Genomic DNA, 24,457 nt, shown 5'->3' with positions numbered 1-24,457 from the left:
ATTAATCTGGTGGCCAATAGTTTGGTAGTCTGCTGATTCAATACTGCATCTGCCATTCTTTGCTAATTTTCAGTTTCAACTTACTCAAATATTCCCCTTTCATTTCCTGATAACGTCAGCACTTCATGGCAACACAGGGACATCCCTGACCTGGTCCTTCTCTCTCTACCACGCAGTCTAGCTGCACCAATACCCTCTCTCTTGTTCTCATACTCATGATCTTTCTTCATGTCTATTTTTGGTCTTCCTGGCTCAAGCTTCTTTGGGCCACTGAAACACAACCCTCACTCTCTTTCTCTCCCCTCTGGTATGTGTGCTGCTGGTAGGAGCCCCCCAGGTAAAAACTGCTGCAGAAATCCTTTAGTGCTCCTTCCTCAGGAAAACTGATGGCTTCCGGACCACAGCTCAATTTTTAAGCTGGACGACCTTCTGATGGGTTTTAAACTTCGAATTGGATGTGGACATTTTTCTTTCCGATGACAGAATCACTGGAACTTCCCCTTTGCAGTTGCTTCCTTTCCTTAAAGGTAGCTGAATCTTGCTGTCTTTAAAAACCTTTTCTTTCCAAATTTGCCAGCCATGCCGACCGTCATTAGCGCCTCTGTGGCCCCACGGACAGGGGCTGAGCCCAGGTCCCCAGGGCCCATCGCCCAGGCAGCCCAGGGCAAGGGAACGGAGGCAGGGGGTGGAAACCCAAGTGGCATCTACTCAGCCATCATCAGCCGCAATTTTCCCATTATTGGGGTGAAAGAGAAGACATTCGAGCAGCTTCACAGGAAATGTCTGGAAAAGAAGGTTCTTTTTGTGGATCCTGAGTTCCCACCGGATGAGACCTCCCTGTTTTACAGCCAGAAGTTCCCCATCCAGTTCATCTGGAAGAGACCTCCGGTGAGTAGCTGACTGCTTGCTGCTTGGGTTTTTTCCCCTCAGAGAAAACCTCCTACTCAGCACCTCCCCACAGCACAGCTCCTGGGGGCATAGGGCACTGGGTGGGGAGGATCCTGGAGCAGCTCCATGGGGCTCTGTCCTCAGGGGAGGAGGGCTCATTCTCACTCCTTGCTCTCTTTCTGAAAAAATCTTGTTTTTTTACGAAAGCAATTGGAACTCAATTTAATTCACCCTATAAAAAGGAAATATTCCTTTCCCAGAACAGATTCCAAACTGGAATATCCAAACAACTTTCAAAATTCTGACCTGGAGAGGAGTCCAGATCTACTCTCTGTTGGGTGTCCTGCATCTTATTAGGATTTTTTTCACTCTCTCACTGGAGGGTGAAAATTGTGATGTTCATTTTAGTTTGTCAGTGGCCATGTTGTTCTTAAATACGGAGTCCTGAAAAGAACAGAGTGGCAGCAAAGACTACATTTTCAAGCACAAAATGTTAGGATTAGAAGGAGAAGCCCTAGCCATCATTTGTCCTCACCTCCTGAATGAGGAAATAAAGACACACCACAGCAAAGCCTATTCGACACGCATGACAGCCTGGATGAAAACCCTTTCTCTCTTAATGGCTCTTCCAGCCTCTGGCTTCCATGTACAGTGATCTACCAGAAGGCAAGTCACATTTCCCAAGCTTCCTTCTCTGATCACACCTCTGGCATGACACTTTCTTTAATTCAATAAATATTTTTGAACACCTTCTAGAGCCAGAAACCAGGCAAGCAACTGAGGAGTCAGCATAAATAAGAAAAACAAAAATTCCTGCTCTCCTGCAGCCAAGAGTCCTGAGGGCAAGACATGCTTTGAACAAGACGGATAAGTTTCAGGAGACAATGTTCAGGGTGCTATGGGATCAGAAGGCAAGGAGAGTTAACCTAGGTCAGAGAGAGAGAGGCCCTCCTGAGGAACCCATGTTATCTGAGTGCTGTTTATTAGCTTCAGCAGGTTAAACTGGATCAGCTTCGCTGTGGTGTGTCTTTATTTCCTCATTCAGAAGGTGAGGACAAATGATGGCTAGGGCTTCTCCTTCTAATCCTAACATTTTGTGCTAGAAAAAGTAATCTTCTCTGCCACTCTCCTCTTTCCAGGGCTCCATATTTCAGAACCACATGGCCACTGGCAAACTAAAAAGAAGCACTGGGGCCCGGTGCTATTCATGAGCCATGTGTTTCTTTTTAACCTGAAATAGCCAGCAACCCTGTCTTCACGCTGTGTGTTCCACAAGGGCCCCACTCGCCACCTGTTGGTTCTGTGGTCATGACTGTCCTGGGGGCCCTCGGTTTAGAAGAGAGGATTGGAAAGAACTTCATTCCCCAACCCAGTCACTGCCCTGCTGCCAGGGCACTGGGACACATCACATCCCTGCTGAAATATCTTTAACAACACCGCTCTCCCTACCCACCACCGGCAGGCCTTGAGATCAAACTCCCTACCTGGGGGATTGCCTCTCCTCCAGCCAGCCCGGCCTCCCTGTCCATCTCTCCTCCACCCTCTCCCCTGGACCCTGACACATGCAGCTGCTCTGTTGTCCCAAGTCGTCTCGTACCTCTCAGCCTTCGCTCCTGCTGTCTGTCATGCCCGTCTTGTTTTTATCTGCTTTGTTCTTCCTTACCCTTGCTGTAAAACCCTGCTCAGGTATCACTTCCGTCCAGCTTTCTCACGTCCATTCCCATCAGCTGAGAGGGGGAGCATTCTCATTCCTCTTCGGAGCCCCTCACCCAGCAAAGCACCTGGCCCACGGTAGGCACTCAGCTGCTGGTGGTGAATGAAAACCCACATCACAGACCACTGACCTCTGAGAGAGGACAGTCTTGTGTTCCAACCTAACAGTTCCTAAAAGCCTTTTCTAACAGTACTGCAGAGACAAAAACCCAAAAAACTTACAAATACTGCTTTTAGTGAAATCATTGGTGGATTTTAGCCTTAAAACTTAGACCTACACATTAATAAAAATGCTTTAAATGGGTCTGTTATGCTCTAGGCCCTAGATGGGTCCCGAAACAAACTGTCATTGTCAGTGTGAAAGGAAGGCCATGAGAAGCTTTGTCCTAAATTGTGCTCCCACCACCACCACCCCAAGTCTGGAAATTTGTACTGTCTCTAAAGGTCCAGATAGCAAAGCCCACTCTCTGTTAAAATGTCCCTAGTTCCTCTGAGGTTAAGTTTGGGGGAACACTGCCTCTTGGGTTCATTGGTATAAGCTAGAATACAGAATTAGAGATGATCAGTCTTGGAATATCTTGGAGATGTGGTCCAGCCCCTTCACCTACAGGTGCAGTGATAAAGGTCCAGAAAGGGCATGTGACTTATCTACAGTCACACAGCAATGAGATTGAGACTAAACTGCTGCGTTGACTAGAACTTTCTGAAATGTAAAGCACTTCTTGGAGACATAAGTTTTCCGTGTATCTCATAGATGTAGTGACCTTTGTCAGGCTCAGACAGTCTGAAAAGGGGACTATATCCTATGAGAGGCCCTTCCTGCTTTTACTATCAAAAGTGCAGAGTCAGTCAACACCAATCTGAATTTTTATTCACAATCAAGTATTGCTTATTACAATCAGGTGGTGATGATGATGATCAAGGGAGACTTCCTCAGGACGAACTATGATTCTAGTTAAGATAAACGGCTGCACGTCAACCTTTTCTTCTTAAAAGAAGAGAGACACAGGCCACGGCACCCTCTTGCAACCTCTCCTCACCCTCGCACTGGGCACAGCCTCACTGCCTTTCCCCCTCTAATAGAGAGCATCACACACTGAGTGTCCAAACCAAACAATCTGATTCCTCCGGGCTTTACTTACAGCATCTATTTCTAGGATCAGAAAGCAATCAAACCTTACACCACTTCCCCATTACTAAGCCAAATTTTCTTGATGACAAACCCCCGGACAGAGAAGAATGGCTCTAGAAAAGGCTTCTGGGAGACTGATGACTCTTGCCCAGTATCACTGGGGACAGGTGTGGGGTGAAACCCGTGTTCCATTCCATGTGGTGGGGGCTGCGGTCACACAACATTCCTGGCCTCTCTCCTCTCTCCTCCCCGGGGGTGGGGCGAGCGGGGAGGGTGGGTTTGTAAAGAGAACATGATCTGTGAAGCCCAACACTTTCTTTTTCCTCCTGGGAACAAGCTACCTGCTACTCCTTGTGGCAAGTTTCCCAATGGCATGTCCCTGAGGGGAGTCCTCAGACTCCGAGACTCATACATACTGGTGAAGAGTATGATCACAATTAACCCTAAGAACTCAACACAACGATAACTATTCTAAGTGCTTCCATACGTTAACTCATTTCATCTTCACAACAACCCTGAGAGGTGAGTACTATTATTGTCCCCGGGCATTCTGGCTATAGAAACTGAACTCTTGGCAACAAAATCTATCTAATTGTGGGCTTTAGAAGGCAAGATCAGACTTATGAACAATATATGTAGCATTTTCAACTCCCACCTGCCTTACACATTTGTCTCATTTATCCATTGGTTCAAAACTCAGGCACAGAAGTGGGGTGTCATTTACTGGGTTCTCACAAGCCACAAAAGGAACTGGGCATTATCTTAGGGGTTTTGGGCCCTGGAAGCAGCGGCCCCTGTGAGCTGGAGGTAGAACGGTAGAGCGGCTAAGAGCCCAGTCCTGACCCGAGGTCAAATTCTGACCCTGATACATAACACTTGGGTAATCTTGATCACATACTCTTCTCTTTGCCTGTCACAAATTCAGAAAAATGAGGAATAATCCTAATAAAAGGACCCATCTCACAAGGCTGTTGTGAAGATTGAGTTAATCCACACCAAAGACTTACAAGTGCCTGACACATGGGGGAGTGCCCATGAATTTAAAATGCTCCCAATATGACTGGATGTGCAGCCTCTAAAAAGGGCAATGTCAGAAACATCTTTCCAGCTTCATTTGTGTCTAGACCAACAAGATACTAGTCACAGTAATGTATTTGAGTACTTTTTGCCTGATCTAAATGAGGCGGTCTACCTACCGTGAGGATTGATGTGTGACCCATCCCCTGTGGGCAGGCAACTGCTTGTCCTTTTGGCAATGCCCGTCTTCCCCCATCAAATACAAAAGTGCGTTTGTGAAATGTGAGTGCATCATGGGAGTGTGAAGGTGACCACATAATGGGGGATCACAATGCCCTGGGGAACATGGCTGCTCACTCAGCGACTGGCTGTAACAACCTGGGGACTAAGGAGGCAAGCAAGTGTTCCCATTTCCCCATCTGCTTTTGCCTCGTGCATTCCAGATTATTTCTCCATACCCTCCTGCAATCACTGCTAAAATCAGGGACAGCTTAGATCCCTTTTGCTTTTGGAGGGGAGAGGCATGAGGGGCCAGCTGCAAGACCTTGTGCATCTGGTGCCCTCCTTACCCTTGGGAATGTGGGATCCCCAGATCACTCCACAGTGACCAGAGGCCCATGAGGGAATTCTCCCTTGGGAAGCAGCACCTCCCTCCCTGGTGCCTCTGCCTTCTAGGCCAAGGTCCCTCCACAGGCAAGTTGACTTACATCCTCTTGTGGTGGAGGGCACGAAGGTTCTGTGTGGTGCAGACCCTCCAAGTCAGCTCAGCTCACTAAGGCCTCCAGCAACAGGGACTGGCAACATGTTCCTGAGCCTCCTTTGTCTCTGACCCTACACAGAGTTTCCTTTCAGTAAATTCCATCTCATTCCAGCTCCACCCTAACCTGGATCCCAGAGAAGGATGGGTCAACTCTATTTGGGAGCCAGGTTAAATCAGACTTCATGTTAAACTGCACTTGATGAATTCAGCCTCAGTGTCTCTTGGCTGTGCCAGGAGGTTATAGCCTCTTTGGGCCTCCCATTCACAGCTGAGCTCAAAACTGCATCATTGACATACTACCATTGCTCTTCAGTTGCTCTTCAAGTCTGACTCTGAGACCCCATGGACTGAAGCCCACCAGGCGCCTCTAGCCATGGGACTTCCCAGGCAAGACTATTGAAGTGGGTTGCCATTTCCTTTTCCAGGGGATCTCCCCAACCCAGGGAGCAAGTCTGTGTCTCCTGCTTGGCAGACAGATTCTTTACCATCTGAGCCACCAGGGAACCCCTCATTGACATACAGCCACCTCTAATTTATCCCTTCAGCTCTTCCCCTAGGAAATCTGCTTTCCCTTCCTCCTCTGCCCTCTAAGCTCCCAGGGCTGACAGCTGGGGCTCTGCATTTTCCCTGAGCCACTTTCTGCTCAGCTTTCTTTGTTTTCACTGGCTCTTGGGAGTTGGGGGAATTAACCACCTTCCCCTGATCTCCAGATCTAGTTCTCTATAATTTGCTGGCAGTAGCTGGGCCTCTAGCCATAGGCTGCCCAATTACCTTTTCCTCTCAAGTCCTGTTCCCATGCCATCTATTCAGGGCCCGACCCTTTGCCAGTTCAGAGCTGGGTCTCAGCTTCACCCACCTGCCTTCCCTCTAACCTGTTATTAGTATTACAGCCCCATATCCAGTTGTGCTTTGCCCTGTTATTCTAATCTGGCTCTCAGCCTTGCTCTTCTGCTGCCTTGGGTCAGCTAGTTCCCTCTGCCTAGACCTGAGGAAACTTCTTTCCCAGTCAGAGAGAAGTCCCTCTGTACTCTGAACAGGCAACTTTGTCTCCTTATAGTTCCAAACCTGGAAATTTCTTGAATTACACTCTTTTTAAGGATAGAGTTTAGATAAGTTTTCCAAGCTGTAATTTATCATGAACTGTCTTTCACCAAGTCTAGAAGATTCTGATGCAGGTACTTTCTTGATCTTATCAGAGGGTATCCCCGGAAGGTCACAACCACCATCCAGCTGAATGCAATTGAAGGAAGTTTCTAATATAAGATGCGTGAAAAATTCAGGAATATTAAAATATGAGGGGGGGGGAAGTGCCTTTAGAATAGAGAAATAAGGAAAAAAAAAAAAGAATAGAGAAATAAGACAAATAAGACCCCTTTTCTCTTAAACTCAGAGTTCTGCCATTCCCTTCATACTCCCCTTCCCAAACCATTTCTTTCTCCTGGGCTCCTATCAACCTGAATCCAGCCCCTGAAGCTGGACTTTGCTGCTGTCTGTCTGACCTGGTCTCCTGCCCCTTCCCAAGTCCCCACTATCCAGGCAGAACTAACTTCTCCCTGTCCCAAGTTGTTACACCAGACAAAATTTTAAAATAAAATAGGACTTCCCTGGTGGTCTAGTGGGCTTCCCTGGTAGCTCACATGGTAAGAATCCACCTGCAATGTGGGAGGCCTGGGTTTGATCCCTGGGCTGGGAAGATACCCTGGAGAAGGGAAAGGCTACCCACTCCAGTATTCTGGCCTGGAGAATTCCATGAACTGTGATCCAGTAGTTATGGATCCACGCTTCCAATGCAGGGGGCACGGGTTCAATCCCTGGTTGGGAAACTAAGATCCCACATGCTGCATGGCACAGTCAAAAACTAAACTAAAATAAATCATTACATTCTTCAGGTTAGGTCTTGTTACCACCACAAAATTATCTTTGATATTTTATACATGTTTATGCAAATATGCTTTTATATGTGAATCCTCAGCATGGTTGAATCTTCAGTTTCTCTCTTCAAGAAGAAAACACCCAAGGAAAATGTAGGAAGATTCTTGTAATCACAGGAAGGGGGCTGGACATGTTTGTTTTCTGGGGGAGAAAAAGAAAAAAAAAAAAAACTGATTTACTTACAAGAGAAAGGAGAGCTAGAAAAGAAACCAAAGTGGGCTGGGGGAAGCAACAAGTTAGGAGGCTTCCCCTGCCAGGGTCATCCCCGCCTTGACCTGAACCTCAAAGATCCCTTTATTGATGAACTTGTGAAATGCTGGAGGCAAGTATGTGACTTTTCTCGGTAAAGGATGGAAGTTAGTGTTTAGATTTTCACAAGTTGTATTGGGCCAGCATACCCGCAAATCAGAATGTGGAAAGCACAGGAATGGGGAAAGGAGAGAAGCAGAAAGAAGCAAGTGGAGGCAAAGAGGGCCTGACCTCTCAGAGGCTGTGAATGGGGGTTCAAGATCTCCAAGGAACCATGAGGACTCAGCTCACACCTGGGAAGCATTCTACTTTAAAAAAATAAAAAAAGCTGACACTTCTTTACCATTTTCATCCAAACTTCAGATTTAAATAATCACGATAGAACTTTTAGAAGTGTACTATATACCCCCAGAGCACCAGGAATATATAGTATATATTATACAGGAGTATAAAAACTGCTGTAAAAAACTTACAAATCACCGAATTGAAAATGTTTGGAAGCGACTGCTTTCCACCACTCCAGGTAGAGGGGCTCCTTTCCTGATGTTAAGGTTCTGAAGGCAAAACAAAGTACCCATCTCCTTCCTGCATTAACCTTTCACAGTCTGAAAGTTCATCGTTATTTCTAGCCAGAACTTTTCTGGCCACAATTTTAGCACATTATATCCAACTCTGACCCAGTAGACAGTGAAAGAGAGTCATCTGATTTCCTCTATATTGTAATTCTCCCTATTTGTGAATAATGCCATCCTTCCTTTAGTTGCTTCAGATCAAATCGTCATAAAATTCCTCTGACTGTAAAGGAATGTGGTTTTTCCCTTCCTGGAGATGTCAATGCTGTGATCCAGGATTAGTTGACCCTTAGGACTTCTTTATCTGTGAATTCACCTACTCACTGAAATTCATTTGTAACCCCTAAGTCAATACCCATAGGGCTCCTTCAATCATTTGCTGACAAGTGTAGGGCAGTGAAAAATTTGTCTCCCTTCATACACGTTCCTAGCTGAAGTCAGACAAGGTGACCCTCTGCCTGCTAGTTTCAGCTCTCAGACTGTAAACAAGAGTCCTTCTCATGGTCTGTTTGGTGTTACGTTTTGTCACATTTCTGTACTTTTTATTGATGATTTCTCTTTTAAAATCCACCCCCCCATGTGCTGTACTGAAGGACTATTGAGTGTTCTAAAGTGCAAGAAGGCTGGATGTGCCTTAAGGAGAAAATACGTATATTAGATAAGCTTCGTTCAGGCATGAGCTATGGTGTTGTCAGTTCAATGTTAGTGAATTAATAACACATATTACACAAGGTGTCTTTAAACAGAAATATACATAAAATAAGTTTGTATATTGATGGGTTGATGAAAATCTTGTGATCAGAGACTCCCAGGAATCTAATACTGTGTTTCCACCAGGTATGATGGCTCAATATTCACTAACTGAACATTCACAGTAAATTTATAGAACGTAACTACCATGAATAATGAGAATCAACTCTCTTCCTATTTTCTCCCTATTCCTGAGGATCACAGCTTGAAATAATACCCTATGAACAGTGTGATCAATAGGAAACTCTGCAACATGTTTTAATCCATTGCAGTCATTATTCTTTTTGATGTTCAAATTGTCCCATCTTCAGACAGTGTTGCCTGTTATCACTTGACATGACACCATTCATCTTCAACTGCTTCCTTGTTTTCTGGCCACAACAAAAAGTTCCAGGCTCATCTTGTACATTTCTTGCTCTAGAACCTGGAATGAATCATTTCTTTCAGGAGCCTGGTTCCTTTCAGTCTGAACTGGAGTTAAAGAAAAGGAGTGAAATGCAGAACACAGCTGACCACTGACTTCCTAGGACCCAGGGCTTGCCCTTTACATGAGCACCCTGGATTTGGAAGCTTTCTGGCAACTTGTGGGGACACTGGAGGTCTCTTGCTCTAATGACTGCTGCCGCTGCTCATCACCGCTAAAATTAACACTCTACCCTGTGTGACTTCCCTACTGGGGGGGTCACATGACCTGAGTTACTCAATTCTGAAAGGAAGAAATCCTAGTTTGGCACAAAATAGATTTACTCCATTCCAGCGTGGGAAGAGAAGGAAGAGAGGGACCCTGAGGCTGTGCGCAGTGAGCACTCTGTCCCTGGGTCTAGGACCCAGTCACTGGGCAGCTGCTTCTCTCAGGATTAGTATCTTTCCAGTGAACCCGGCTGGGAGGAGGTCTTCTTGTAATCTATTTTAGTGTCATCATCTGTCAGACAGTTTAGAGAGAAGTTGCATCACTGGACTAGCCACAAAGAGGAAGAATTGGGGGCATGGTGCAGAGTGGTTAAGTCAGATGGATTTAGAAGCAAACAGACCTGGTCTGAACCCTGACACTGTCCCTAGCAAGTCACATAAAGTTTCCAAGCTTTTAGTCTTTTCTATAATGCAGATAGTGATACTCTATAATCAAATGGCTATTCTGAGCCAGTATCCATAAAGTCCAAGTAGGTGCTCAAGGTAAGCCAGCAATTACTATCAGGATAGACAGCAAAGGGAGTGCACATGCTTTCAAGTCAAAGAAACTGCATTCATATCCCAGCTCTACCTCTTACCAGTGTAACCTCAGGTAAGTTACTGACCTTTCCCAGGTCTTGATTTCCTTGATTGACCTGTGAAAAGAAAATCAAAGATCCTACTTTCTTATAGTTGTTGTAAGGATGAAATGAGATACTGTATATGACTTGCTCAGCACAATGAATCAAGAAGTACTGATGATGGTAATTGAAAGTCAAAATGAGGTACCCAATTGAGAGTCAGCCCTCTCTCTAAGCAGAAAATCAGTCATCACAGTTCCATCCTGGAGCGCAGATGGGGACCATGAGTTTCAGTGAAAGTGACAATTCTATAAATAATTTTTAGGACTGCTTCCCATTATATCCCATAAGACAGTAGCTTTTCCAAGAAGTCATAATATGGACAGGACTTTAGACAGCATAGGAGGAATAAGCTGAAATAACTCAGCAGTATTATGCTGCAAATGGGAGGGACAGAGACAGAAATAGCCAAGAAATTTATGAGACGATGCATTTGTTGATTATGAACAAGGAAGAGAATTGTACATAACTCATGTAGTTCTTGAACATTTGTTATGTTTATTGTTTTTGTTGTTTAGTCGCTCAGTCATGTCCAATTTTGGGGGACACCATGGACTGCAGCATACCAGGCTTCCCTGTCCATCACCAATTCCTGAAGCTTGCTCAAACTCATGTCCATTGAGTTGGTGATGGCATCCAACCATCTGATCCTCTGTAGTCCCCTTCTCTTCTTGCCTTCAATCTTTCTCAGCATCAGGGTCTTTTCTAAGGAGTCAGTTCTTCACATCAGGTAGCCAAAGTATTGGAGCTTCAACTTCGGCATCAGTCCTCCCAATGAATATTCAGGACTGATTTCCTTTAGAACTGACTGGTTTGACCTCCTTACTGTCCAAGGGACTCTCAAGAGTCTTCTCCAACACCACAGTTCAGAAGCATCAGTTCTTTAGTGCTCAGCTTTCTTTATGGTCCATGATACTGATTTGTTCATGCAGTTAACAGATCTTAGGTCAGGTATTGTGTGATGCACAATAAACAAGATGTGTCTCTGCAACAACAACAAAAAAGAATCCACACATCCACACATGACTACTGGAAAAACCATAGCTTTGAATAGACAAACCTTTGTTAGCAAAGTAGTGTCTGCTTTTTAATATGCTGTCTAGGTTGGTCATAGTTTTTCTTCCAAGGAGCAAGCATCTTTTAATTTGAGGGCTGCAGTCACCATTTGCAGTGATTCTGGAACCCAAGAAAATAAAATCTGGCACTGTTCCCATTGTTTCCCCATCTATTTCCCATAAAGTGATGGGACCAGATGCCACGATCTTAGTTTTCTGAATGTTGAGTTTTAAGCCAGCTTTATCACTCTCCTCTTTCACTTTTCATCAAGAGGCTCTCTGGTTCTTCTTCGCTTTCTGCCAGAGAGTGGTGTCATCTGAGTATCTGAGGTTACTGATATTTCTCCCAGCAATCTTGATTCCAGCCTGTGCTTCAGCCAGCCCAGCATTTCGCATGATGTACTCTGCATAGAAGTTAAATAAGCAATGTTACATGTACAACCTTGTCGTACTCCTTTCCCAATTTGGAACCAGTCCATTGTTCCATGTCCAATTCTAACTATTGCTTCTTGACTTGCATACAGATTTCTCAGAAGGCAGGTAAAGCGGTCTGGTATTCCCATCCCTTTAAGAATGTTCCACAGCTTGTTGTGATTCACACAGTCAAAGGCTTTGCCGTAGTCCATAAAGCAGAAGTAGATGTTTTTCTTGAATTCTTTTGCTTTTTCTATGATCCAGCGGATGTTGGCATTTTAACTTCTGGTTCCTCTGCCTCTTTTAAATCCAGCTTGAATATCTGGAAGTTCTCAGTTCATGAAGCCTAGCTTGGAGAATTTTGAGCATAACTTTGCTGGCATGAGAGATGAGTGCAATTATGTGGTAGTCTGAACGTTCTTCAGCATTGCCTTTCTATGGGATTGGAATGAAAATTGACATTTTCCAGTCCTGTGACCACTGCTGAGTTTTCCAAATTTGCTGGCATATTGAGTGTAGCACTTTAACAGCACCATCTTTTAGGATTTGAAAAGGCTTAGCTGAAATTTCATTACCTCCAGTAGCTTTGTCCGTAGTGATGCTTCCTAAGGCCCACATGACTTTGCATTCCAGAATGTCTGGCTCTAGGTGAGTGATCATACCATCATGGTTATCTGGGTCATGAAGATCTTTTTTGTACAGTCCTTCTGTGTATTCTTGCCACCTCTTCTTAATCTCTTCTGCTTCTGTTAGGTCCATACCATTCCTGTCCTTTATTGTGCCCATCTTTGCATGAAATATTCCCTTGGTATCTCTAATTTTCTTGAAGAGATCTCTAGTCTTTCGCATCCTATTGTTTTCCTCTATTTCTTTGTATTGTTCACTGAAGAAGGCTTTTTTTCTCTCTCCCTGCTATTCTTTGGAACTTTGCATTCAGATGGGAATATCTTTCCTTTTCTCCTTTGCCTTCCGCTTCTCTTTTCTTCTCAGATATTTGTTGTCCCTTCTCAGACAACCATTTTGCCTTTTTGCATTTCGTTTTCTTTGGGATGGTTTTGATCACCACCTTCTGTACAATGTTATAAGCCTCCGTCCATAGTTCTTCAGGCACTCTGTCTATCAGATCTAATCCTGTGCGTCTATTTGTTACTTCCACCGTATAATCGTAAGGGATTTGATTTAGATCATACCTGAATGGTCTAGTGGTTTTCCCTACATTCTTCAATTTAAGCCTGAATTTTGAAATTCAGCTAAGTGAACAATATTTACCCAATTATACTAAAGTAAATACTGATTTTTCATTTCTCTAAAGTTTACGACGTTATTTTGGGAAGATGATGGGCAGAGCATAATGTGAGAAACTTAAACCTTATTCCCCCAAGTAGGAACTCTACTGATACTTTCTAAAGATAGTAAATTAAAAAATAGTAGTATAAGCATGTTATTTTAAAACATAGAGGTAAATACCAGAAAAAGTAGTTAAAAGAATTAAAAGTGGCTGCATCTGAGGTGAGGGATTTGCAGGGCAAGAGACTGCTCTTCCTCTAGACAACTTTTGTTTGATTTTTTTTTAAACTTTATTCATGTATAAACCAAATAAAAATAAAATTATTTCTTTAAAAAAAACTGACCTCAAAAAGTATTTTGAGGAAATTCCCAGGCAGTTCAGGGTTAGATCTTCAGGCTTCCACACTGCAGGGGGCACAGTCTTGATCCATGGTCTGGAAAATCCCATGGATGGAGGAGCCTGGTGGGCTGCAGTCCATGGGGTCGCTAAGGGTTGCACACAACTGAGCAACTTCACTTTCACTTTTCACTTTCGTGCATTGGAGAAGGAAATGGCAACCCACTCCAGTGTTCTTGCCTGGAGAATCCCAGGGATGGGGGAGCCTGGTGGGCTGCCGTCTCTGGGGTCGCACAGAGTCGGACACGACTGAAGCGACTTAGCTGCAGCAGCAGCAGCAGCAGCAGCAGGGAATTAAGATCCCACATGCTGCTGAGCTTGGCCAAAAATAAAAAATAATAACAATAAACTTAAAAAAGAATAATAAATTTTAAAAATTATTCTGAGTTATTATAGTATCCTGTAAAACTAATGCCATAGTTTCAAACACTAGTGAATGTAGAATTTCCACATGTGTTTATTTAAATTGCAGAGTCCCTGACCCCTTCCAAGAGGATTTGAATCCTTAGGTCTGAGGTGAGCCCTGGGAATCTGCATTTTTAACTGGCATCCCAGGTGATTCTGATGTAGGTAGTCCAAAGACCACACACTGAGAAACACGTAGTAGATGAAGACTGATGAGCCTGCACAAATGGACAGGGAGATGCAGCCTCCTGATGGACGGGCTGACAGAACAGAGTTTCCACCCGGGCCAGCTCCTTGCACTCACACTCGAACTGCCCGTTTGAGCATGGTGAAATTTCGAAAAAGCCGAGATTTCTTGTGAATATAATTCTGACACACATTTATCCTCCTTCCGGGTCCACCACGTTCTCTGCCTCAAAGGTCTTGAACTCACAACAGTGTATGTCGGTTCACAGCCACTGGAATCCACTTTCACAGGGACTTTCATCTGAGGTCAAGCTACCTACCCTCTAGGTTCCTCTCACAGATTAGAGTTCTGAAATGGTCAGTCAAGGTCTTTGGGGGGATGGGGCAGGGACATCAGGAGAATGAAGGCTTCATTAACCTCAGACAATGGCCCGGAGCAGATTCCTCCTATGCATTCAGCAGCCTGTATAGGATTAGTGTATACAGCATGTTTCGAAGGCCCCATGCTATATCCCATTGGCCGCCAGTGTTAAAGGCCTGAATGCCTTTTGCTGAGGCAGAGTAAGCCTCTCTGTAACTATATTTTCTCTTTTTAAAGGAAGAATCCCAGCAAGGCTGATGGAGGTAGCCTGAAGGTCTGTAGGCCTTGTGGCCTGTTCTGGGGCTGTCCCTGGCTCTCTTGCTCCCCTTGCCGGCTCCCTGTCCGACTGGCATGGTGTTGCCCCTTGACCGTGGGCTCAGGGGCCTCCAGCCAAAGCTGCTGACTCTGACCACGGCCTTTCTCTGGGCTGTGTTCATTTGCATTGCGCTGCTGAGGGCGGAGGAGCTATATAGGCTCCGGCCTATTCACGGGAGGATTAGGCCTGGACCGAGGGCACAGCAGGAAAGAGGCCACAGCGAAGGCCCAGCTCCACTCCCTGAGTGGTCACCATGCCCTACCTGCTGCCAGGATTCTTCTGTGACCGTGTGATCCGTGAGAGGGACAGGAGAAACGGAGAGGGCACTGCCACACAGCCCATCAAGTATGAGGGGCAGGATTTTGTTGTTCTCAGGCAACGATGCCTGGCTCAGAAGTGCCTCTTTGAAGACCTTGTGTTCCCAGCAGGCATCCAATCCCTGGGCTCCCATGAGCTGAGCCAGAAAACCAAGATGAAGGCCATCACGTGGAAAAGGCCAAAGGTAGGGATAGGAGGGACAGGGCAGGAGACAGCTCCTGGGGATGAGAGATCAAGTGGTCCAGAGCCTGAGACCAAAGATCCTGCATCTGACCAAGTGGCTTATTAACATACTCCTGACCCCAAATACTTTCCTGCTTCTTCCTGAAACTGGAGCTGTTATCTTCTATTTCTGAACTAGAGACTATTTAATACTTTATAAATGCCTGAGATTATAAATATCTTTGAGAGAGCTAATGCACTGATTTAAATTCATAGTAAAACAGTAAGGAATCATTATCACATCTCTTCTCGAGAGCAGGTCTCTGGGGTGGGAATGTGGAGTGGTGAACAGAATTAGGGCTCACAGTTACAAAAGGAGTTCCACAGAAGGTGGTGAAAAGTTATGGAATAGGAGGCTGCAGGAGGCTGGAGACTTGCCTTCTTAACTGTTTGCCTAAGGCTGGTTCATTAGTGATATGTCACTTCTGTTTAAATAAAAAGGTCCGTGCTGACCTGCCACACTCCTTACTAGGGGAAGCAGTTTGCTCAAGGATGCCTTACAGCCCGGCAACTGAAGAGCCCATTTGTTTCAACTGTATTCAGCTACTTTCTGCTTCTCAAAAGTGTGGTCTTTGGACTACCTGCATCAGAATCACCTGGGATGCCAGTTTAAAATGCAGAGTCCTAGGGCTAATCCCAGACATCTCTGTATTTCTGTATTTGACTGACTGTATTTATACTAAGTGAAACACGAATTCATAGTGACTCATACCAAAATATTTCTCTTTGTGTGTGTATGATTTTTATATACTAACTTTTTATCCTTCAACCGTGCTATATTTCCTTATTAATTCCAGAAATGTTTTTTATCTTTTTGTTATTTGTTCAGGATTTTCTCCATAGACAATTACATCATCTGTGAATGAAGAGTTTATTTCTTCCTTTCCAATCTTTATAAATTTCCTTTTCTTGTTTTATTGCATGAGCTAGGATTTTCAGTATGATGTTGAGTAAGAGTGGTAAGAGCACAGTGGCTGATTCATATTTGGCAGAAAACAAAATTCTGCAAAGTGATTATTCTTGAATCAAAAAAATAAATAAATTTTTTTAAAAAGAAAAAAAAGAGTGGTAATAGGAGACATTTTGACTTGTCCCTAATCTGAAGGAGAAAGCATCTCATTTCTCAACATTAAATATGATGATAATTGTAGGTCTCTAAAAAAAAGCACATTTTATTTACCAACTTGAGGACATTCCCCTCTGTTCCTTAGAGTCTTTATCATGAATGGGTATTAAATTTTGTCAAATGCTTTTTGTGCATCAATTGATATGATCATTGATTTTTCTTCTTAGCCTGTTGTGATGATTGATTTTCAAATGTTGAACCAGTCTTGAATACCTGGAATAAATCCCACTTGTCTGTAGTGTATAATTTCATTTATACCTTATTGTTTTTGAGTTACTTTTTTGAGGATTTGGTTTTATTTTCATAAGAGATATTGGTCTGTAGTTTTACTTTGCACTGTCTTTTTCTGTTTTGAGTATTAGGGTAATATTGGCCTCATAGAATGAGTTACCAAGTGTTCCCTCTGCTTCTATTTTTCTGGGGGGTATTGTAGAGAATTGGTATCATTTCTTCCTTGAATGTTTGATAGAATTCACCAATAAAATTATCTGGATCTGGTGCTTTGTTTTTTGGAGCATTATTAATCACTGAACAAATGTCTTTAACAGGTATGGCCATATTCAGATATCTATTTGTCCTGTGCATGTTTTGGTAGTTTGTGTCTTCCATGGAATTAGTATGTTTTATCTAAGTTACCAGTTCCTGTGGTCATAGAGTTATCTGTAGTATTCCTTTCTTATCCTTTTAGTGTCCATGGGATCAGTAGTAGTGATCTCTTCATTTTTGATGTTGATAATTTGTGTCTTCCCTTTTTTTCCCTTGGTTAGCATGGCTAGAGGTTAATTAATTTTACTGACCTTTTCAAGAACCAGTTTTTGGCTTTATTGATTCTCTCTATTGTTTTGCTATTTTCCGTTCCATTGATTCTGCTCTTATTATTTCTTTTTTTCTACTTGGCTTGAGCTTAAATTTTTTCTTTCTCTAGTGTCCTAAGGTAGAATATTGGTACTGATATCAGATCTTTCTTCTTTTCTATTATATACATTTAATATTGTAGATTTCCCTCTGAGCCCTGGTTTCACTGCATTCCACAAATTTTGATGTTATATTTGTATTTAGTTCAAAATAATTTGTAACTTCTCCTGGAACTTCTTCTTTGACTTGTGTGTTACTTAGAAGTGTGTCATTTAATTTCCAAATAATTTGGGGGTTTTCAGTTATCTTGTTTTATTTTCAGTTATTTTATTATTGCTTTCTATTTTCATTGCACTGTCATTTGAAAACATACTTTGTATGTTTTATATTCTTTGAAATTTGTCAAAGTGTGTTTTATAACCCAGAATGTGGTCTTAGTGACTCTTCCATGTGATACTGAGAGCAGAAATGTGTACTCTCCTTGCGACCCCATAGAGTGTAGCCTGCCAGGCTCCCTTGTCCATGGAATCCTCCAGCAGGAATATTGGAGTGGGTAACTATTCTCTTCTCTAGGAGATCTTCCTGACACAGGATTGAGCCTGGGTCTCCTGTATGGCAGGCTGGTTCTTTACCATCTGAGCCACTGGGGAAATCCATATATGCAGTCTAGTACCTTATAATAGAAAATACCCAATTTCTCCCTTCCTTCCCTCGAGACATTACTATCACGCATTTCACTTACCATATGTTATAAGTACTCAACTTGTAGTTGTTTTTATTACTTTAAATAAAGTTATCTTAAGATTAAGAAAAATAAAAGCTTTATTTTACCTTCATTTATGCCTTCTCTGATGCTTTTCCATTTTTTTATATAGGTCCAGGTTTCTGTTCTAAATAATTTTCCTTCTCCTGAAGGAGCTTCTTTTAACCTTCCTTGCAAGGCAAGTCTTCTGGAAATGAATTCCATGTGGTTTTATTTGTCTGAAAGCCCTTTATTTCTCCTTCAGTTTTTAAAAAATTCATTTATTTTTGGCTGCATCGGATCTTAATTGTGGGACATGGGATCTTTGTTGTTGTGATGCACAGGTTTCTCTCTAGCTATGGAACACAGGCTGTTTTTCCATGGAATGTGGGATCTTAGTTTCACAACCAGGGATCAAACTCACGTCTCCTGCACTGTAAGGCAAATTTTTAACCACTGGACCACCAGGGAAGTACCTGTCCTTCAGTTTTGAAAGATTAATGCTCTGCTAATATAATGCTAGGTTGATGGGTTTTTCTCTCATCAATTAAAATATTTCAATCCAATCTTTCTTGCTTGCATAGTTTCTGAAGAAGAGTCTGCTATAATTCTTGTCTCTTTTCCTCTAGAGCATTTCCCTCCTCTTGGCTTCTTTCAAGATCTTTTCTTTATCTTTGCTTATCTGCAGTTTGAATATCATATGCCTAATGTAGTTACATTTTATCTTGCCAGCATTTATGTTGCTTGATGTTCCTTGAGTTTCCTGGATCTGTGATTTGGTTATCTGTCATTAATTTTGGAAAGTTCTTGGGCATTATTACTTCAAATATTTCTTCTGCTCTGTTCTTTTTTTCCTTCCAGTATTCCAATTATGCATATGTTGCACATTTTGAATGTCTCACCATTCTTGGATGTTCTGCTCTGTTTTTTGTTGTTGTTATACTCTTCTCTTTGCATTTCACTTTAGGAAATTGCTATTGTTTCATCTTCAATCTCGCTGATTTTTTTCTTTGTCTTTGTCTAATCCACTGATGGGTCCATCAAATATATGTTGTAATATTTTTTATTTCTATCATTTCCTTTTGATTCTTTCTTGATTTCCATCGCTCTGCTTATATTACCAACCTTTTCTTGAATGCTATCTACTTCTTCCATTAGACTTTTTGACACACTAGTCATAATTATTTTAAATCCCCTACTTGATAATTCCAACATCTATGCCATATCTGAGTCTAGTTCTGATGTTTGCTTTACCTCTTCAGACTGCTTTTACCTGCCTTTTGACATCTCTTGTAGTTTTTGGCTGAAAGTAGACATTGTTTTGGGTAATAAGAACTGAGATAAAGAATCCTTTGGCATGAGGTGGATTTCTTTTGGCCACACCGTAACGGTATGCAGAACTTCCCTGGCCAGGGATCAAACCCGTCCCCCCAGCATTGGGAGTGCAGTCTTAATCACTGGACCACTAGAAAAACCCTGGTGTGAGGATTTATGTTAGGCTGGCTAGAAGGTGGTTGTGCCGTGGTTGTTTCTTATAGCTGCAGATGTCAGAAGTTTCAAATTCCTTTAATATCCTTGGTTTGTTTCCTCTCTTGAGTTCGGGCTTTCCTAAGTACTTATCAGAGCTTACATCTTGCAGCTCTTTCCCCTGTAAGTCACTGCTATTTCACTGGAGCCCTGTTGATGTGGTAGTACAGTGGGGGAGGGGAAGTGCTCTATAATCTAATGATTAAAGCTCGGTCTTTCAATGGGCCTGTCTCTCTGGGCTGTGACCTTCACACGTTTCTCCACTGGTATAGCTTTTTCCCCTTCTTTGGTGAGAAAGACTAGAGGGAGCTAGAGTGGGAGTAATATATTTCCCCCAACATAGGTAAGACAGGAAAAGCCTTTTCCCCTATAGGAGGATCTTTCTTGAATTTTTACCACGAGAACTTAGTGGAATGTTTGGAGGTAGAGACCATGAAAGTATGGGGGAGTGGGGTTCTTCTAAAGACTGTGGCCTCCAGAAGCTTCTCACTCTGTGCCAGTCCTCACTCAGCTTCCAGAAATTCATCAAGGTTACCATTTCAGTGTTTCTCCCAGTTTGTGGCTGAGGCAGCTTCTGCCCCAGATAAACAGATCTTGGCTATAACCCTCTGGTTTCTCTTGCATCTTTATTTCAGTGTAGTGGGTTGACCTCTAACCTCAATTCTCTGATGGGTCCAAGCAAAGTCACTGGTTGTCAGGTGTTTGGGTTTTTCTTATGGTAAGGAAGGGAGTGATGACTTCCAAGCTCTTTATATGTTGGAGCTGAAACCAGAAGTCCCCTACCTACATCTATATGAGACCACCCTTTTAAATGTATGTTTTTATTTATCTTATAATGCACATTATATTTTAGGATAATACACACGGACAATTTAAAACTAATAAAAATACTTTTGTAGAGTTGCATGTTCAGAACATTTTAATGATGGAAAGAAAGTGGAAGTGTTAGTCGCTCAGTTGTGTCTGACTCTTTGCAACCCTATGGACTGTAGCCTGCCAGGCTCTTCTGTGCATAGGATTCTCCAGGCAAGAATACTGGAGTGAGTAGCCATGCCCTTCTCCAGGGGATCTTCCCAACCCAGGGATCCAACCTGGGTCTCCTGCATTGCAGGCAGATTCTTTACCATCCAAGCCACCAGGGAAGTGCTCTTACGATGGAGGTATACAATAAAAAAAATGTTTGGAGACACTGTGCAAATCACAGCACTCAGAAATGGAGGAAATGGTTACCTGCTGCTAATTGCTGGGGCTCCATCACTGACAGATCCAGTCTCAGGCCAAATTATAGCCAAAGGAGTGACCAGGAGCCTTAGGTCCCCAAGCTAAAATGACAGAGCCAGCACAATTTACCCTTTGTTCATATTAACCAACAAAAACAGGTCTCAGACACTCCATAAAAGTAGGCAGTGAGGAGGGTATCTAGGCAAATCTAGCTATTCTATGAATTAATCCTCAATAAGTTCGCTAACTGACCCTCACCAAACAGACGTCTCTCATGAGGACAAACAATTGAGGGTCTCTAGGCTGGGGGTTTCCCGGAGGGCAGGCAGGGATGATCTCCACTTTTGATTATACCCTTAAATCCCCCAGCCCTGTACATACTCAGAAGCCCAATTAGTGTTTGGTGAATTTAGCTGAGGTAGTATTGAAGGTAAATGTAGTATATTGGGGAATCTCTACCATTGCAAAGAATGTAACTCCATTCAAATAGCTGGACCTCTAAGCTGACGGGAAAGAAAGCGGTGCAGCTGCTGCTGCCTTTCCAAGTTGTCAGCCCTGGAATTGGTGGCAGCGGAGGGGACAAGGCTTCTTAACCTGTAGACCCAAGGAGAGAAAGCTACCTCTGTGACAGCTAAAAAATGTAGCCAAAATTCCATTATTTGAGTCACTCTATAATAAATTCCCTTATAAGAGGGGCAGGACACTCGGTAGTCAAGAGTCTCAGCTGGTAAGTAACAGAGGTCCAACTCCAACTAACTTAAACCAAAAAGCGTTCTATAACTGAATTTTCAAAGGTGATGATCAGGTTTAGACACACTGAATCCAGGCCTCAAACCATGTCAAGACACACTTCCTAATATTATCTGTCTGTCTATTTATCACCTCTGCCCTCTCCACCCACTCCTCCATCTGCTGCTTCTGAGTTGTCTTTACTCTCAAGCAGGTTACCTTCACAAAGGGGCAGAAATGGCCATAAGCAGCTTCAGGCTGACATTCTCTAGCTTACTAACTCCTGGAGGAGAATGTATTTCTTTCTCAATAGTTACAACAAAAGACTTGGGCCATATCTCTTGGCCTAGACTTGGTCATCTGCCCATTCCTGAACTAATCACCCTCACTCTAATTGCCCCTAACAGCCGTGTGGAGCTGGGTGAAAGGGGAAGCCCACCAGAAAAAGTGCTGACAGTAGGATTTCTCTCCAGCTGAAAATTGAGGTATAATATCAGGAGAAGGGGGAATGTATTGTAAGGATGCAAAGCACTGGGGAGACAGAAATAACATGCGTTAACTATACCTTAATTGCTTTCTTTGTTTTTTTAAGAGGAAAGAGCCTTATTTGAAATAATGAGAGTTTTATATTTTATTAGGGGGCAATGGTTTTTAAAGACCACATTCTGGTAGTTGATATTCTCTTTACTAGATTTTTACGGCTTCTAGTTTTTATGTTTTGTTTTAGTGCGGGGAGATAGAAAATTTTTTTAGAAAGACAAAAATAAATCATGAGTTATACTTAAATATCCAACTCAACTTTAACATTGCAGGGTTTTTACTTAAGTTATTCACTTTTATAATTTTACATATTTTCTTTTTTAATGAAATCTCTTTGAAGGTTATTTATTTTTGGCTGTGCTGGGTCTTCGTTGCTATGTGGGCTTTTCTCTAGTTGCGGCAAGCAACTACTGTCTAGTTGTGCACAGGCTTCTCACTGCAGCGGCTTCTCTTGTGGAACACTGGCTCCAGAACGAGGGTTCAATAGTTTTGTCCCAAGGGCTTAGTTACTCTGAGAGCATGTGGGATCTTCCCAGACCAGGGTTCAAACCCAGGTCTCCTGCATTGGCAGGTGGATTCTTACCACTGAGCCAGCAGGGAGGCCCCCTACATATTCTCTTTTACACTAAAAATATCCTGGTTCCTAATGACGTTAATGTACATTATTTACTTTATCCTATATGTCAAAGTTCTGAAGTAGTAGCAATATTATTTTTATTTATTATGGTTCACATTTCATTATGGTTTGGGGTTCGACCTTAGGATGTAAGGTTTAGCCTTTGACTGTATGGATTACAAAAAACTATGGAACATTCTTAAAGACATGAGGAGAATACCAGAACACCTCACCTGCCTCCTGAGAAATCTGTATGCAGGTCAAGAAGCAACAGTTAGAACTGGACATGGAACAACGGACTTGTTCCAAATTGGAAAAGAAGTACGTCAAGGCCATATATTGTCACCCTGCTTATTTAACTTATATGCAGAGTATATCATACGAAATGCCAGGCTGGATGAAGCACAAGCTGGGATCAAGATTGCTAGCAGAAATATCAATAACCTCAGAAATACAGATGACACCACCTTTATGGCAGAAGGTGAAGAGGAACTAAAAAGCCATTTGATGAAGGTGAAGGACAAGAGTGGAAAAGCTGGCTTAAAACTCAGGATTCAAAAACCCAAGATCGTAGCATCTGGTCCCATCATTTCATGGCAAATAGATGGGGAAACAATGGAAACAGTGACAGACTTTATTTTCTTGGGCTCCAAAATCACTGCAGATGGTGAGTGCAGCCATACAATTAAGAGACGCTTGCTTCTTGGAAGAAAAGTTATGATCAATCTAGACAGCTTATTAAAAAGAGAGACATTACTTTGCCAACAAAGGTCCATCTAGTCAAAGCTATAGTTTTTCCAGTAGTCATGTATGGATGTGAGAGTTGAACTACAAAGAAAGCTGAGGGCCGAAGAATTGATACTTTTGAACTGTGGTGTTGGAGAAGACTCTCGAGAGTCCCTTGGACTGCAAGGAGATCCAACCAGTCAATCCTAAAGAAAACCAGTCCTGAATATTCATTGGAAGGACTGATGCTGAAGCGAAACTCCAATACTTTGGCCACCTGATGCGAAGAACTGACTCACTGAAGAGACCTTGATGCTGGGAAAGATTGAAGGCGGGAGGAGGGGACGACAGAGGATGAGATGGTTGGATGGCATCACTGACTCGATGGACATGAGTTTGAGCAAGCTCTGGGAGCTGGTGATGGACAGGGAAGCCTGGTGTGTTGTAGTCCATGGGATCGCAAAGTTCAGTTCAGTTCAATTGCTCAGTTGTGTCCAACTCTTGGCGACCCCATGGACTGCAGCACGCCAGGCCTCCCTGACCATCACTGGCTCCCGGAGTTTTGTATGAGGTTCCTATGGCTGCTGTAGTATATTACCATAAACTTTGTAGCTTAAAATAAGAATTTTATTCTTTCACAGTTACAGATCGCTTTTTAAAATTGCATTTTCTTCGATTTTGGTTTTTAATTCTATAAAATGTACATGGTTCCTAAGTCAAAATTATTTTAAAACAGATATATTCAGAGTTTTACTTCCATCCCTATATTCACCACTTAATCCTTTCTTCTCCTATAGATAACCTTTTAAAAAATTATTATTTGGGGTTTATCCTTCCATTGATAAGAGCTTCAAGGGGGTGGTGTGTGTACTGTGATCTATGCACGACTTTCCATCTAGTAAGTGAGACAGATCCTTGAGCTCAGGAAAATTCACTCACTGAGCTCACTCACCCAGGTTGTTGTATTAGGGAAGACAGAAAAACAGAGAGGGCTATATCACCAAGATAGCAAGGCTTCTTGAAGCTGTGAAGGATGAAGTTAAAACCAAAACACAGAATCTATAATTATTTCGAAAGTTAAAATGCAAAGC

General features: G+C 42.8%; 1 protein-coding gene across 3 annotated transcripts in view; it reads left to right on the top strand.

Annotated features, from left to right (window-relative positions):
- Nucleotides 1–263: 263 nt before the first annotated feature.
- The window catches only part of CAPN3 (calpain 3), a 49,551-nt gene continuing 25,357 nt past the window's right edge, over nucleotides 264–24,457 (top strand). Inside the window, exon 1 of one of the 3 annotated variants that reach the window (XM_043919141.1) lies at nucleotides 264–888. In XM_043919141.1, the coding sequence (XP_043775076.1) occupies nucleotides 580–888 (309 nt within the window). In that variant the 5' untranslated portion in view covers nucleotides 264–579. The remainder of the gene's footprint in view (nucleotides 889–24,457) is intronic. The other 2 variants (XM_043919140.1, XM_043919139.1) reach the window with 2 other exon arrangements.

This window comes from Cervus elaphus, chromosome 12 (assembly GCF_910594005.1).
Source record: "Cervus elaphus chromosome 12, mCerEla1.1, whole genome shotgun sequence".
In the NCBI taxonomy this organism is placed as follows: domain Eukaryota; kingdom Metazoa; phylum Chordata; class Mammalia; order Artiodactyla; family Cervidae; genus Cervus; species Cervus elaphus.
This window is presented reverse-complemented; position numbering and strand designations above follow the sequence as displayed.